The sequence below is a fragment of the Erythrolamprus reginae genome, chromosome 2, assembly GCF_031021105.1.
Source record: "Erythrolamprus reginae isolate rEryReg1 chromosome 2, rEryReg1.hap1, whole genome shotgun sequence".
Taxonomy (NCBI): Eukaryota; Metazoa; Chordata; class Lepidosauria; order Squamata; family Dipsadidae; genus Erythrolamprus; species Erythrolamprus reginae.
The window spans coordinates 6,020,183-6,036,491 of NC_091951.1; the positions used below are offsets into that span (position 1 = coordinate 6,020,183).

Sequence of the window (16,309 nt, forward strand, 5' to 3'; positions counted from 1 at the left end):
ACTGGGATTCGTGTAGCAGAAGGCGGTCCCTGAGATAATCTTGTCCGGTGCCATGAAGGGCTTTATAGGTCATAACCAACACTTTGAATTGTGACCGGAAACTGATCGGCAACCAATGCAGACTGCGGAGTGTTGGTGTAACATGGGCCTTATTGTTGTTGTTAACATGAATATTTTTACAGTAGTTCATCTAATTATCCAGGAAGAATCATATGCTTCATTTTTGCCTTTCAACAAGTCAACAAGAATTCTCAGCTTTTGTACAATCTCACACTTGGCTACAATATCCATGACAATTATTTGAACACCCTTGGGACTTCAGATGCCTTGCTAGATATGCTCTCAACCGGAGAAGCCAATGTTCCCAACTACAGCTGTGGAAAGAATGACAACCTGATGGCTGTGCTTGAGGGATCTCTTGATGACATCTCCATTCAGATGTCAACATTAATAGGCACCTACAAAATCCCACAGGTTTCCTTTTGTGTTTCTCTATCTGGTAAAGTGAGCAGATTGTTGGTGGGTGGGTAATAGATCCAATCATATCTTTTAGAAACATAGAAACATAGACACATAGAAGACTGAAGACCTCATGGTCCGTCTAGTCTGCCCTTATACTATTTCCTGTATTTTTATCTTAGGATGGATATATGTTTTTCCCAGGCATGTTTAAATTCAGTTACTGTGGATTTACCAACCACATCTGCTGGAAGTTTGTTCCAAGGGTCTACTACTCTTTCAGTAAAATAACATTTTCTCATGTTGCTTTCGATCTTTCCCCCATCTTTTCTATGGAATTCATGAGCAGCTTTTCACCATGATCATTTTCATGGTTAGGAATTGAGTTCCACAGTGGTGAGGAGGCTAAACATGTACTTGAGCAAGAACTGAACAGTTGGACTCAATATTAAATATAGAAAAAATTAAGCAAATCTCTAAAATGACCTGATTTGCATTTACACTCTCTAGAGATATGAAGACATAATGTGTCTATTATCTGAATGTCATTTTTATTAGAAAAAAGAAAGAGCATAGAAATATAGAAGACTGACGGCAGAAAAAGTCCTCATGGTCCATCTAGTCTGCCCTTATACTATTTTCTGTATTTTATCTTAGGATGGATATATGTTTATCCCAGGCATGTTTAAATTCAGTTACTGTGGATTTATCAACCATGTCTACTGGAAGTTTGTTCCAAGGATCTACTACTCTTTCAGTAAAATAATATTTTCTCATGTTGTTTTTGATCTTTCCCCCAACTAATTTCAGATTGTGTCCCCTTGTTCTTGTGTTCACTTTCCTATTAAAAACCATTCCCTCCTGGACCTTATTTAACCCTTTAACATATTTAAATGTTTCAATCATGTTCCCCCTTTTCCTTCTGTCCTTCAGACTATGCAGATTGAGTTCTTAAGTCTTTCCTGATACGTTTTATGCTTAAGGCCTTCCACCATTCTTGTAGCCCATCTTTGGACCTGTTCAATTTTGTCAATATCTTTTTGTAGGTGAGGTCTCCAGAACTGAACACAGTATTCCAAATGTGGTCTCACCAGTACTCTATATAGTGGGATCATAATCTCCCTCTTCCTGCTTGTTATACCTCTAGTATGCAGCCAAGCATCCCACTTGCTTTCCCTACCGCCTGATTGCACTAATCTTAGCAGTATCTTAGATCCCAGATTGGATCAATTATTATATTCAATATTGCTAAGATTCTGCATTTTATATTCTTTGTCTTGATATGGTTTAAGGGTTAATAACAATAGACTATTCTAATATGTTTGTGAAAACCACACCGGATCTGTTAAAAGCTCACATTTTGGACTTCATCTGCTCTAAATATAATATATTATTGTTTCTTCAGATCAGTTTTGGAATTGTTTCAGAGGCTCTGGGTGATAAAAGTGAAATTCCTTTTTTCCATCAGATGCTCCCCAAAAATGGGATCCAGTATCTAGGAATTGTCCAACTCCTCCTCCATTTTAGATGGACTCTAATTGGTCTCTTTTCACCTGACACAGAGGAGGGAGATAATTTTATGAGAACATTCACTCCTATGCTTGTCATAAATGGAATTTGTGTTGTTATATCACAACAATTTTCATTGACTAGGTATACAGAACCTCTCAGAAATGCCATCTCTAAGTGGAGAAAAGTGAACGTCTTTGTTCACTTCATAGAATTTGTTTCTCTTCTTGATAGAGTTCGCCACATCCATTTAACAATTGAAAGTTTGCCACGACCCATTGAAGGGAAAGTATGGATCACCACATTTGTGGATAAATTAAAAATGATAAGGCACACACATTTCAAATATATCCATAGTGTTTGGGCCTTTGCTTTTCAGGAAAAAAATTGGCCAAACGATGATGCCTTTCAACCCAATCTTTTTAAGGATTCCAAATTTGAAGACCAGTCTTTTCACTGTTCTTTTTCAAAGCCTGTCCTTTCTGTCAAGGGCCGGAGACGATGCACCCAGATAGCACCAGTGGACATGGAAGAGAAAAAGAACAGAATTCAAATTAAAAATGACCATCGTATTTATAGTGTGGTTAAGACTCTGGCCCATGCCTTGAACGTTGCATATTCCTCAATATCTAGAAGGAGGAAAATGGAGAAGAAAGAGAGTTTGGGGGCACCAAGGCTAGAGCCATGGCAGGTATGCGGACTTGAAAAAGATCCACCAAATCTAGTTAATATTTATTATAAAATCCAATGCCTATGTATTCTACAAAAAACAACAGTCTTGGCCAAGATGAGGCCAAATTTAGTTCCAAAGAGCAGGCACTGTGACAGTTATATTTTGATATTAAACATTACTGTTGTAAAATTGTTTTAAATATAATTATTTTTTTTATAAAATATGTTTATTAGATATATACATTAAAAACAGGGTACAGAAAAGTAAAGGGAATATATATAATATACATTCTAGCAATTATAGTTTACTTATATAACATGCGTGAAAGAGGAAGGAGAAAGGAAGAAAGAAAGGGAAAGGGATTTACACAGAAGGGAAAGAAATACAAGAGGAGGAAGGATAGAAAAACAGAGCAAGAAAAGAGTAGTAAGAAGAGTGTAGAGGACCAGTGTTAGAGCTGGGGCTTCCATGTTTTGCGGCCTGTGGTTTAAGCATATAGGTGGTGTAGATTTTCTTGAAGTTTTATCCATATATATTTGATGTAGTTGCTAATGCCATCATTTATCAGTGGTTTAAGGGTTTATTCATTCAGTTTCTTTGTAGTTCAAAATTTGTGTCAATCAATGTTTACAGTTTATGGTTTCAATTTGATATTATTATTCATGTTGTAGTTTACTGGTTTTACATGTATGTATGTATGTATGTATGTATGTATGTATGTATTTATTTATTTATTTATTTATTTATTTATTTGTATGCCGCCCCTCTCTGGAGACTCGGGGCGGCTAACAACAATAATAAAACAGTATACAATAATAATCCAATACTAAAAAATGATTTAAAAACCCATTAATATAAAAACCAAACATACATACAGACATACCATGCATAAAATTGTAAAGGCCTAGGGGCAAAGAGTATCTCAATTCCCCCATACCTGACGGCAGAGGTGGGTTTTAAGTAGCTTACATTGTTTTAGTTGGACATTTTTCTTGATGTATAATTTTTAAGTAGTTTCTTTTTTTTAACCAATGGTACCATTTGTCCCATACTTCGTAGAAATCTGTCTCATCCTTATTTTGCAGTTCCATTGTTAGCTTGGACATTTCTGCACATTTCATTATTTTAATCAAAAGAGATAAAACGGTTGGTTTTTTTTCCTGTTTCCAGTATTGTGCGTATAAAATCCTTGCAGCTGTAATAATGTGAATTATAATATATCTGTTTTCTTTATTAAAATTTTGTCTTATGATTCCTAATAAAAACATGCATGGATGGTCTGGGAGGTGATTTGTTCTAGTATAGTTTTGATTTTATACCAATAGTTTTGGGTGGTTTCACATGCCCACCAGATGTGGTAATATGTGCTTGGTTTTTCCCTGCACTTCCAACATAGTGGTGATAAATTTGGATACATTTTTGTAAGTCTAGCCGGTGGCACATGCCATCTGTAGAACATTTTGTAATGATTTTCCTTATATGAAGTTGCCATCGTTAGTTTGTAGTTGACAGTCCAAATCTTTCCCCATTCATTTAAATTAATTGTATATCCAAAATTTTGTGACCACGCTATCATAGTTCCTTTAACTATTTCTTCTACTGTATCGTGTTGAAGGAGGAGATCGTATATGTTTGATATTTGTTTTTTTTTGCGGGCCGAAAATAACCTTATCAAGGAGATTGTTTTTTTTAAAGCCTAATTTGTTCTTATCTTCATTATATTTTGATTTAATTTGTAGGTAGTGCAGCCAATCCGCTTTAACACCTTTTTCCACGAGTTTTTGTTTAGGGATTAGCTATTATAAAATTATTATCAACCAAAATGTATACATTGTAAATTAATTCCTGCTCTTATGGGTTTGTAATTAGCACGACAGAATTTTATATTCATAAATTTCAGCTAAAGATGTGAGCATCTAGCCTAAACCTTCTTCACTACAGCTTTTCAGACTGATGGCCACTCAATTTTGCATTTAGCCATGGTAGTGCAGTGGCTTCAATGTAAGTATTGCTGGGTAACTCACTGCTCACTGCCCACTGCCAGAAGTTTGATCCTGACCAGCTCAAGGTTGATTCAGGCTTTGTTCCTTCCAAGGTTGGTAAAATGGGGAACCAGATTGTTAGGGACAATATGCTGATTTTATAAACCACTTAGTGTGGACTGTAGAAGAACTGTGAAGTAGTACATAAGTCTAAGTACTATTGCTATTTAAGCAAATAGTGAAGGGGGAACTGAACATCTGTTGTTCAAATTGCTTTCCAAATTCCTGTATCTTTCACTTCTAGTTCCATCCCTTTTTGGAGAAGAATGAGTTTTGCAATTTTTCCTGGGAGAAACTATACTTGGATCAAAGTGGAAATGTAGCAGCAGATCTGAACATCATAAGTTGGTTGCTTTTCCCCAATGAAGATCCCATCAAAGAGCAACTGGGGAGTTTAGAAAGACAGAGGCTTTTTATCAATCAAGATGCTCTTGCACGGCTAAAGTTGCTCAACAAAGTGCTTGAAACTATTGGAAACTTTTTTGTTCTGTATAGTTGGTGTTATAGCTGGAGTCTGCGGAGAGGGGTGGCATACAAATTAAATAAATAAATAAATAAATAAATAGTGTCCCCTGAAATATACAGCCCATATCTAACCAGAGTTATTTATACCTCTGTTTCACTCCACTGGGATAGGCTCCCTGCTGCTAGGAAGGTGATCCAAGATATTCAATCAAAATGGAACCACAATGACTTGTCTGATGTGAGATAATGCCTTAATCTAGAAAAAGAAAGGACTGAAAATTATCTTTATCCCACATCCCAAAGTCCTTCTTGACACTTGAAACAATGAGAGTCAATTTATGATGAAATACTACTTAAATTTGGTATTTGGCTTCAAAGCCATCTACAAACTCTTTCAAAGCAATTGCTTATCTTGATAGTCAGCTGCCTTAAGTCTTCCACTGAAACAGAAAGTTCTCCAAATTTAAGTAATTTGGCTCTGTCTTTCCATGTCATCAAATTTTAGTTCTAATTTTGGGAGGTAGTGGAGGACAGGGGATTCTGGAGTGCTATGGTTCTTTGGGGCTGAAAGAGTTGGATACAAGTAGCAACTAACAATAATTTTTCAATAGGAAGGATCTTGTCACATAGAAACATAGAAACAAAGAAGACTGGCAGAAAAAGACCTCATGGTCTATCTAGTCTGCCCCTCCCTCTATCTTCCTCTCTTCCCTCTGCCTTCTTTCTCCTTTTCTCCCTCTTATCTATTTCCCTCCTGCACCTTTCCCCTTCCTTTCTATTTCCTCTTCTCCCTCTGGTCCTGGGTACTTTTCATCCTAATCCATTATCTGGTTAACAGATGAGCAATCCAAAACCATGACTTCATTCCAACATTGGTGCTATTCTTAAACTTACAGCTTCCCTTTATCCATAAATAAATATATAATATATTCTTCTTGGTATATCCACTATTATTTAATGCTGCCTCCTTACCTCCTATTTTTGTTGCCTGGTTCTACCACATTTAATTTTCAATTATTACTATTACTTAGAAACATAGAAACATAGAAGACTGACAGCAGAAAAAGACCTCATGGTCCATCTAGTCTGCCCTTATACTATTTCCTGTATTTTATCTTAGGATGGATCTATGTTTATCCCAGACATGTTTAAATTCAGTTACTGTGGATTTACCAACCACGTCTGCTGGAAGTTTGTTCCAAGGATCTACTACTCTTTCAGTGAAATAATATTTTTCACGTTACTTTTGATCTTTCCCCCAACTAACTTCAGATTGTTTCCCCTTGTTCTTGTGTTCACTTTCCTATTAAAAACACTTCCCTCCTGGACCTTATTTAACCCTTTAACATATTTAAATGTTTCGATCATGTCCTCCCTTTTCGTTCTGTCCTCCATGCTATACAGATTGAGTTCATGAAGTCTTTTCTGATACGTTTTATGCTTAAGACCTTCCACCATTCTTGTAGCCCGTCTTTGGACCCACTCAATTTTGTTAATATCTTTTTGTAGGTGAGGTCTCCAGAACTGAACACAGTATTCCAAATGTGGTCTCACCAGCACTCTATATAGCGTAGGATTTCAGCTCATTCTGGAATTTAACTCCACATTTAACAGTGCCCTTGTGTCCTTGGTCCAGTAGAGTCTGGTGATTAATACATTACTTTAAATTAAAAGCATTCAATTCTTCTTCTCAAAGGTGGCCTATGTGCTTAAGTGTGGGCTCAATATTTTGACACTTGGTCAAGTGCCTCACCTCTTGTGCTCAAGAACTGAATTCTCTTGGAAGCTTGCCTTGCTATTATATTTTTGGCCATGTTCCCACATCTATTGTTTTAATACATCTGGGCCTTAGACATATCTCACACATGTCAGCGACCAGTTAGGTCCCACAGAGTGGGTCTTTTCCGGGTCCCATCAACCTAACAATGTCGCTTGGCGGGACCCAGAGGAAGAGCCTTCTCTGTGGCGGCCACGGCCCTCCCCCCAGAGATTAGAATTGCCCCCACCCTCCTTGCCTTTCAAAAGCTGCTTAAAACCCACCTCTGCCACCAGGCATGGGGGAACTGAGATACACTTCCCCCTAGGCCTTTACAATTTTATGCATGGTATGTCTGTATGTATGATTGGTTTTTATATAATGGGTTTTTAACTGTTTTTAGTATTGGATTTTATTATACAGTGATCCCCCGATCGTTGCGAGGGTTCCGTTCCAGGACCCCCCGCAACGAGCGGGTTTTCGCAAAGTAGCGCTGCGGAAGTAAAAACACCATCTGCGCATGCGCAGATGGTGTTTTTACTCCCGCAGCGCTAGCGAGGAGCCGAAGATTGGGGTTCCTGTTTTAAAACGTCGCCGCCGGCATGGGCGGCTTGCCAGCACCCCCCCGGACCCTCAACCCGGGTTTGGGGGGCTGCGAGGAAGCCGCCCATGCTGGCGGCGACGTTTTAAAACAGCCGCGCCGCTTTCCAATGAGTCCCGAAGACAAACGTCAAACTTCCGCGTTTGTCTTCGGGACTCATTGGAAAGCGGCGCGGCTGTTTTAAAATGTCGCCGCCGGCATGGGCGGCTTGCCAGCACCCCCCCCGAACCCGGGTGGCCGGGCGAGCAGCGAGCGAACGGCGAGTGGCCGGGCGAAGTGCGGGCGAGCGGGTGCTGGGGAGGGCTTCTCGCCCTCCCGCCAGCAAGAGGGGGAGCGAACGGCGTGGGCAGGCTGCGGACAAGCCGTTCGCTCGGGCCGCTTCCCAGCTGAGTACTCAGCTGGGAAGCGGCCGAGCGAAGTGGCAGCAGCGAGGAGTTTGCATGGGCGGTGGGGAAACTCCTCGCTGATGCCCGCCAAGAGGGGGAAGACCTAGGGAAGCCGCCCAGCAGCTGATCTGCCCGGCGCCATCTACGCATGCGTGCCTATAGAAAAAAGGGCACGCATGCGCAGATGGTGTTTTGACTTCCGGGTTGAAAAATCGCAAATTAGCCTGTTCGCAATGGTCGGGGACGCAATAACCGAGGGATCACTGTATACTGTTTTGTTGCTGTGTTTAGCCGCCCCGAGTCTGCGGAGAGGGGCGGCATACAAATCCAATAAATCATAATCATAATCATGTATTTCCCATACTGTTATGGGATAATACATAATCATGTATTTCCCATACTCAAATACATGTTCTATGCATTGCAGCAAAAGATTCCATTTTTAAAGTGACATGTTCTCATATTTTTACCTCGCTATAATTGTAGAAACTAGACAGTAATCTTTAGTCTTATTTCACTAGCATGGCAGCTGTATGAATTGAAAAGGTAAAGTACAGATAGAACTAAATAAGATCTCATTTGATATTAACAGTCCTAGTTCCTGAGGAATTATTTTTCTTTATATATTAACTGGAACAAATACTTGGATTATTTTCAAAGGGGAGTGGCTTTGAAATACTTTATGTCAGAGGTCCCCAACCTTTTTTGCACCAGGGACCGGCTTTAAGCTAGACCAGTTTTCCATGGCCCGGTGGGGGGGGGGAGCTAGCTGTCAGCGGCGCCGTAAAAGGGGCGATCAAGAGAGGAATGGGTGAATGAATGGACGGAGGGTGGGAAGGAAGGAAGGAAAGAGGGAAGGGACAGGAACAGAAGAAGGGTGCAAAGGAAGCAAGGAAAGGTGTGAAAGGGGAGAGTAAGAGAGGAAGGAGTGAAAGAAGGGAATGAGGGAGGAAAGAAGGGAGGAAGGAAAAGGAAAGCAAGAAATGGAGGGAGGAAAGGAAGGAAGGAAAGAAAGAAAGAAGGGGGAAGGGACAGGAACAGAGGAAGGAAGCAAGGAAACTTATGAAAGGGGAGAGTAAGGGAAGAAGGTAGGAAGGAGAAAGAAAAGAAGAAATAGAGGAAGGGAAGGTAAAAGAGAGAAAGAAAAAGAGCAAGAAAGAAAGAAAGAAAGAGAAAGAAAGAAAGAAAGAAAGAAAGGCAACTTCAAAGAAAGGCTCACTGAGCATCTCTCACTCTCTCTCTTTCTATCCCTCTTTCTTTCTTTCTCTTCCTTTCTCTCTCTCCTCTTCATTTATCTCCTCTCTCTCTCCCTCTCTCTTTCTCTCCCCCCTCTCTCCCCTTTCCCTCTCTCTTTCTCTCTCTCCCTCTCTTGCTATCTCTCCCCCCTTTCCCTCTCTCTTTCTCTCTCTCCCTCTCTTGCTATCTCTCCCCCCTCTCCCTCTCTCTTTCTCCCTCTCCCTCTCTTTCTCTCTCTCTCCCCCTCTTTCTCTCTCTTCTTCTCACTTTCTCTCTCATGTTTTCTTTCTGTCTCTTTTGCTTTCTCTCTCTCTCACTCTTTCTTGTTTTCTTTCTCACGCTCTTTCTCTCTCTTGTTCTCTCTCTTGCTATCTCTTTCTCCCCCCTTTCTCTCACTCTCTCTTTCTCACTTTCTCTCTATCTTGCTGTCTGTTGCTATCACTCACTCTCGTTCTCCGTTCTTCTCAGCGGTGACGCGCGCACGCCCTGCCCGCCTCACCTTTGCGAGAGCACTTTCGCCCCGGGCTCTCAGCAAGGGGGTTTGCAGGAGAGGTGGGGCCGGCGAAGGTGATATTCAATGTCGGGGGCGCACAGGCGGTTGCACGCGCTCCCTATCTCCCTGCTAGCCCACTCGGAATATTCAAAATAAGAAAAGCCTTCGCCGGCAAAGGTTTTTCTTATTTTGAATACTCCGAGTGGGCTAGCAGGGAGATAGGGAGCGCGTGCAACCGCCCGTGCGCCCCCGACATTGAAGACCTCCGCTGAGAAAAGCCTTTGCCGGCATTTCCTCTCGGCGTCAAGGAGGCGCAGCGGCGGGCGGAGAGAGGGAGGGGGGGCAGCGGCGTCCCTCCTGGCCTTGGCGGGCCGCCCGACCCTCCCCACCTCCTGCAAACGCGGCGGGCGGCGGGGGGAGAGCGAGGAGCCGGTTCCGGCGGGCGCGGGGCTTGGCTGGCTGGCGGGGGGAGCGCCGCTGGTGGTGTGGAAAGGCCGAGGGGGCCCTGGCGCCGCGGACTGGCAGAAAACCCCCAACGGCCCGGTGCCGGTCCGCGGACCAGCGGTTGGGGACCTCTGCTTTATGTAGTCCAGAAGAAACCTTTCCCTGATCTCAGAAGTTTCTTTCTTTTTTAAAATAAACTTTTTGGGTTTTCAGTTCTTTTCTTTAAAAACATTAATACAATAGTGTACTTAGTAGTTCTGCATTGTTGCATAATTACATGACATTTCTTTCTTAATACAGTTGCATTTTGTTTTAATCAACATAATAAATAAAAATTTGATAGATAATTTGGAATTAATTTTGGTTTTCTGCTTAGTCTCTGCCTCAGTCCAAATGTGTGGACAATTGTCACCCTGGATTTGTAAAACGGGCTCGGAAAGAGGAACCAATTTGCTGCTATGATTGTATTCCTTGCCCGGAGGGGACCATCTCCATACGGGAAGGTGAGTGACACCAGAGAAAAGGGCATTGGATTCAACCAGAACATTTGATCAAAGTGCATGTTAAAAGCCCTGTGTGAACTTCACTATTTTATTCTTTTTTCTTTTTTCACAAACTTTGTATCCATAATATCAAAGGAAAACAGATGGGATATAAGGGATAAAAAGTGCACATTTAGGATATTTGTTTAGGGCATTTTGAATAACTGTATAAGTTATTCAAAATGCCCTAAACAAATATCCTAAATTTGCACTTTTAATTCTTTATATCCCATCTGTTTTCCTTCTATATTTCATATGTGTTGGTTATGACCTATAAAGCCCTTCATGGCACCGGACCAGATTATCTCAGGGACCGCCTTCTGCTGCACGAATCCCAGCGACCAGTTAGGTCCCACAGAGTGGGCCTTCTCCGGGTCCCGTCAACTAAACAATGTCATTTGGCTGGACCCAGGGGAAGAGCCTTCTCTGTGGCAGCCCTGAACCTCTAGAACCAATTCCCCCCGGAGATTAGAATTGCCCCCACCCTCCTCACCTTTTGTAAACTTCTTAAAACCCACCTCTACCGTCAGGCATGGGGGAACTGAGATATTCTTCCCCCCTAGGCCTTTACAATTTACGCATGGTATGTCTGTATATATGTTTGGTTTTTATAATAAGGTTTTTTTTTAGTTATTTTAGTATTGGATTGGATTGTTACATGCTGTTTTTATCATTGTTGTTAGCTGCCCCGAGTCTACGGAGAGGGGCAGCAAATAAATAAATAAATAAATAAATAAATAAATAAATAAATAAATAAATAAATAAATAAATAAATAAATAAATAAATAAATAAATAAATAAATAAATAAATAAATAAATAAATAAATAAATAAATAAATAAATAAATAAATAAATAAATAAATCCCCTCCCTCTATCTTCCTCTCTTCCCTCTGCCTTCTTTCTCCTTTTCTCCCTCTTATCTATTTCCCTCCTGCATCTTTCCCCTTCCTTTCTACTTCCTCTTCTCCCTCTGGTCCTGGGTACTTTTCATCCTAATCCATTATCTGGTTAACAGATGAGCAATCCAAAACCATGACTTCATTCCAACATTGGTGCTATTCTTAAACTTACAGCTTCCCTTTATCCATAAATAAATATATAATATATTCTTCTTGGTATATCCACTATTATTTAATGCTGCCTCCTTACCTCCTCTTTTTGTTGCCTGGTTCTACCACCTTTAATTTTCAATTTTCTCTCTATCTTATTTGCTATTACTTAGAAACATAGAAACATAGAAGACTGACAGCAGAAAAAGACCTCATGGTCCATCTAGTCTGCCCTTATACTATTTCCTGTATTTTATCTTAGGATGGATCTATGTTTATCCCAGACATGTTTAAATTCAGTTACTGTAGATTTACCAACCACGTCTGCTGGAAGTTTGTTCCAAGGATCTACTACTCTTTCAATAAAATAATATTTTCTCACGCTACTTTTGATCTTTTCCCCAACTAACTTCAGATTGTGTCCCCTTGTTCTTATGTTCACTTTCCAGAACTGAACACAGTATTCCAAATGTGGTCTCACCAGCACTCTATATAAGGGGATCACAATCTCCCTCTTCCTGCTTGTTATATCTCTAGCTATGCAGCCAAGCATCCTACTTGCTTTTCCTACTGCCCAACCACACTGCTCACCCATGTTGAGATTGTCAGAAATCACTACGCCTAAATCCTTCTCTTCTGAAGTTTCTGCTAACACAGAACTGCAAATGCAATACTCAGATTGAAGATTCCTTTTCCCCAAGTGCATTATTTTACATTTGGAAACATTAAACTGCAGTTTCCATTGCTTTGACCATTTATCTAGTAAAGCTAAATCATTTACCATATTACAGACCCCTCCAGGAATATCAACCCTATTGCACACTTTAGAGTCATCGGCAAATAGGCAAATCTTCCCTACTAAACCTTACCCTATCTTCTAAACTTATTTATTATCTCTTGTACTTCTTAATTTTGGGCCATACTCCTCTCTTTCCTCAATTTCTATGTTAATTATTTTTTTTAATTTTCATTTTGTCATTTTTGAATGCCTTAAATTTCTAATATGTTTCCCCATTTTATATCTCCTTTCCAAATTTATTTTCTTTTAACAAATTCTAGTCTGATTTCTACACTTCCATCCATTGGTTAATAGCAGTCTAAAATCTGCACAACCCACCTCCAATTAAAAAAGGAGTAGGGCAGGGATGTCCTATGTCACCTCTGTTATTTATACTATCATTGGAAATACTCTTGAATAAAATAAGAAACAATAAAGAAACCATGGGGACCAAATTTAAAGATGAAGAATATAAACTACAAGCGTACGCTGATGATGTAGTATTCTTCTTAGAAGAACCAGTAACTGCAGGATTGGAATTAGTCAGAGAGATAGAAGAATTTGAGAAATTTGCAGAGTTCAAGATTAATAAACAAAAGACCAAATTGATAACAAAGAATATAACACAAAGACAGGAAGAAAAACTGAACAGATTGTTAAATTTACAGATAGCTAAAAAGATTAAATACCTGGGCTTAATTATTACGAACAAATGTTCGACTATTAAAAAAGATAACTATGACAAACTGATGCAACAGACAAAACAAGATCTTGAAAGATGGGGAAGCCAACAACTCTCTATGCTTGGTGAAATGGCGGTTATAAAAATGAGTATTCTCCCTAAATTTTTATACCTGTTCCAAATGGCCCGAATTAGCTTAGATTTAAAAATTTTCAGGGAACTGAATAGAAACTTTTACGAAATTTATTTGGAATAATAAGAAACCCAGGATTAAGATTTCGTACTTGCAAGACAGTAAAGACAGAGGTGGCCTAGGACTCCCAGATATGAAATTAGAGTACACTGCAGCCTCCTTAAATTGGATTAAAGATTGGATAAATTTATCTAAGAAACGTATACTGACCCTAGAAGGCCATGATCTGCAAAGGGGTTGGCACTCACATTTATGGAAAGGAGACTCAAAAAACCAAACCACCTTTAATCAACATTTATTAAGGAAATCTCTGACAAAAACTTGGCAAGAAATAAAAAGGAAAATTTACATAAAAGTACCAAAATGGTTATCCATTCTGGAGGCCATAATATATCCCAATGTAATTGATCCCACCAAAACATTGAAATATAGGGACATATTATATATTAACATGAGACGCAACATTTATTATTAAAATCTAAGAAACTTTTTGGTAATACTAACAATATTGATTATCTACTGTTTATTTACAATGTTTAAGAAATACAACACTGTTATCAAAAATTACATGTATTATAATCTACAACTTACAATGTATAATTGTATCACTTACCTGAACTGCTTGATCTCGCATTTCCCTTCCCTATCCCCCCCACCCCCTTTTTTCTTTTCTGTATATTCCTTCCTATCCCCCACTACCCTTTCCCTATTTCCTTTTTGTTCTATATTTATAAATAAAGTTTAAAAAAAAAAGAAATATAGGGACATTTTACATCCAAACAGTGAATTAAAAAGTAGAAAGAATTGGAAGATTTAAATTATGAAATAAATTGGTGGGCATACACACAGATTAAATCTAGAGATAATAAGGACATGGAGGGTGCTGGTATTGATCTAACAACACAACCACTAGATAAAATTTTGATAGGACCAGCTGAAAAAAGAATAATAAAAATTTACCAATACCTATTAGAAATTGAAAAATTGGTGGAGGTGGCTAAGGACCCCATGATTACATGGGCAAAAAATATTCGACACAATATACATCTGGCCGATTGGGAAAAATCTTGGAATCTAAATTGTAAGATAACAAAATCAGTGGCCTTGAAATAATTTTTTTTACAAAATACAGATTGTATTTACCCCCCTCTAGACCCGCAAAAATCTACCCAAATTTAAACCCCAAATATTGGAAATGTAAAGAGGAAAATGGCACTTTCTTCCATCTATGGTGATCCTGTTCAAAAGCAAAAAGATTTTGGAAAGGAATCCACAAATTGTTAAAAGAGATCACAAAAGAACAATTTTCACTGGAAAGTATGTTAATAGGAATACGGGGGAAAAAATATCCAAAAAGAATTAATTATCTAATGATGCATATAATGACAGCTGCTAGAATATCTTATGCTCAATTTTTAAAATATTTCTATGTCTATATCTATACTACTACTAACTACTATAGCTTTCTTGTTTCTCTGTATCAGCTTTCCTCCAAAGAAGATCTTTCTTAGAAGGTGAAAGGAGAGGTTATAAAAATAATATTATTTACTGTTTTCTCAGATACTGAAAAATGCACCCAGTGCCCAGATGATAAATATCCAACTGATGACAGAATCCAATGTATCTCCAAAAGAATAACCTTCCTGTCCTATGAAGAACATCTGGGTATCATCCTGGTCACCTTTGCTGTACTCTTGTTTCTAACAACAGGCCTTGTTTTAATCATATTCCTTAAATACTTAGAAACTCCCATTGTCAAAGCTAACAACCGTGATCTGTCCTACATCCTCCTGGTTTCCCTCTTGCTTTGCTTCTTGTCCTCCTTTTTCTTCATTGGCCGACCAAGGAAAGTCACCTGCCTTCTCCGACAAACTATTTTCAGCATCATCTTCTCTGTAGCTGTGTCTTGTGTGTTAGCCAAAACGATCATGGTAGTTTTGGCCTTCCTGGCCACGAAACCAGGGAACAGAGTGAGGAAATGGTTGGGGAAGAGCTTGGCCAACTCCATAATCATTTCTGGTTCTGCTGGAAAAATAGTAATTTGTGCAATCTGGCTGGGAATTTCTCCTCCATTTACTGACTCTGACTTGCATTCCCAGCCTGGAGAGATCATCCTTAAGTGCAAGGAAGGTTCTGTCACCATGTTTTATGTTGTTCTCAGTTATATGGGTTTCCTTGCTGCCATTTGCTTCACAGTGGCTTTCCTGGCCAGGAACCTACCTGGAGCCTTCAATGAAGCCAAACTGATCACCTTCAGCATGCTGGTCTTCTGCAGCGTCTGGATCTCCTTCCTACCCACCTACTTGAGCACCAAAGGGAAATACATGGTGGCCGTGCAGGTTTTCTCCATCTTGGCTTCTGGTGCTGGCCTGCTGGGTTGTATTTTCTTCCCCAAGTGCTACATTATCATCCTGAGACCAGATCTAAATACTAAGGAACATTTAATGATAAAAGTCAGCATCTGATCATGAAGTAGTTTCTCAGGCTCACAATACTTAATTATTTATTGCAGTCATTGCGTTTGCATGCTTGTTTTGGCAATTAAGGTTATTTAAATTGAAGGAAATAAACGTACAAAGAATGTAAGACTAACTTAAGCTATGATCAGTGTAAAATGAATTAATTAATAATTTAAATTGTTGTGAAAATAGAGAAGGACAAGATAAGAAATGAGATAATTATACTAACATAATGCATCCGCAGAGGAAACAAAGTTTTCCAGAGTGGGGTGAGGGAGAGAAATATGACATCATCCATCTCCAGTCCACAACATAGTTCTTTCAGCAGTTCCAAGAAAGCTCCAAACAAATTTACCATACTTTGGTGACCCAGGGCGTATAGATAAACTTCAAGTAGCTTCAATGACACTCTAAAACAAGAGTTGGCAATTTATTTATTCATTCATTTATTTATTTATTTGATTTGATTTGATTTGTATGCTGCCCCTCTCCAAAAACTCGGGGCGGCTAACAACAATATAAAAAGACAATGTAAACAAAT

At 39.3% G+C, this 16,309-nt stretch overlaps 1 protein-coding gene across 1 annotated transcript; it reads left to right on the forward strand.

Annotated features, from left to right (window-relative positions):
- Positions 1 to 336: 336 nt before the first annotated feature.
- On the forward strand, positions 337 to 15,774 carry LOC139163190 (vomeronasal type-2 receptor 26-like). Its single transcript, XM_070744151.1, has 5 exons — positions 337 to 504; positions 1,865 to 2,659; positions 4,928 to 5,140; positions 10,441 to 10,567; positions 14,870 to 15,774. The coding sequence occupies exons 1-5, from the start codon at positions 337 to 339 to the stop codon at positions 15,772 to 15,774; spliced, it is 2,208 nt and encodes a 735-aa protein (XP_070600252.1).
- The last annotated feature ends 535 nt before the right edge of the window (positions 15,775 to 16,309 follow it).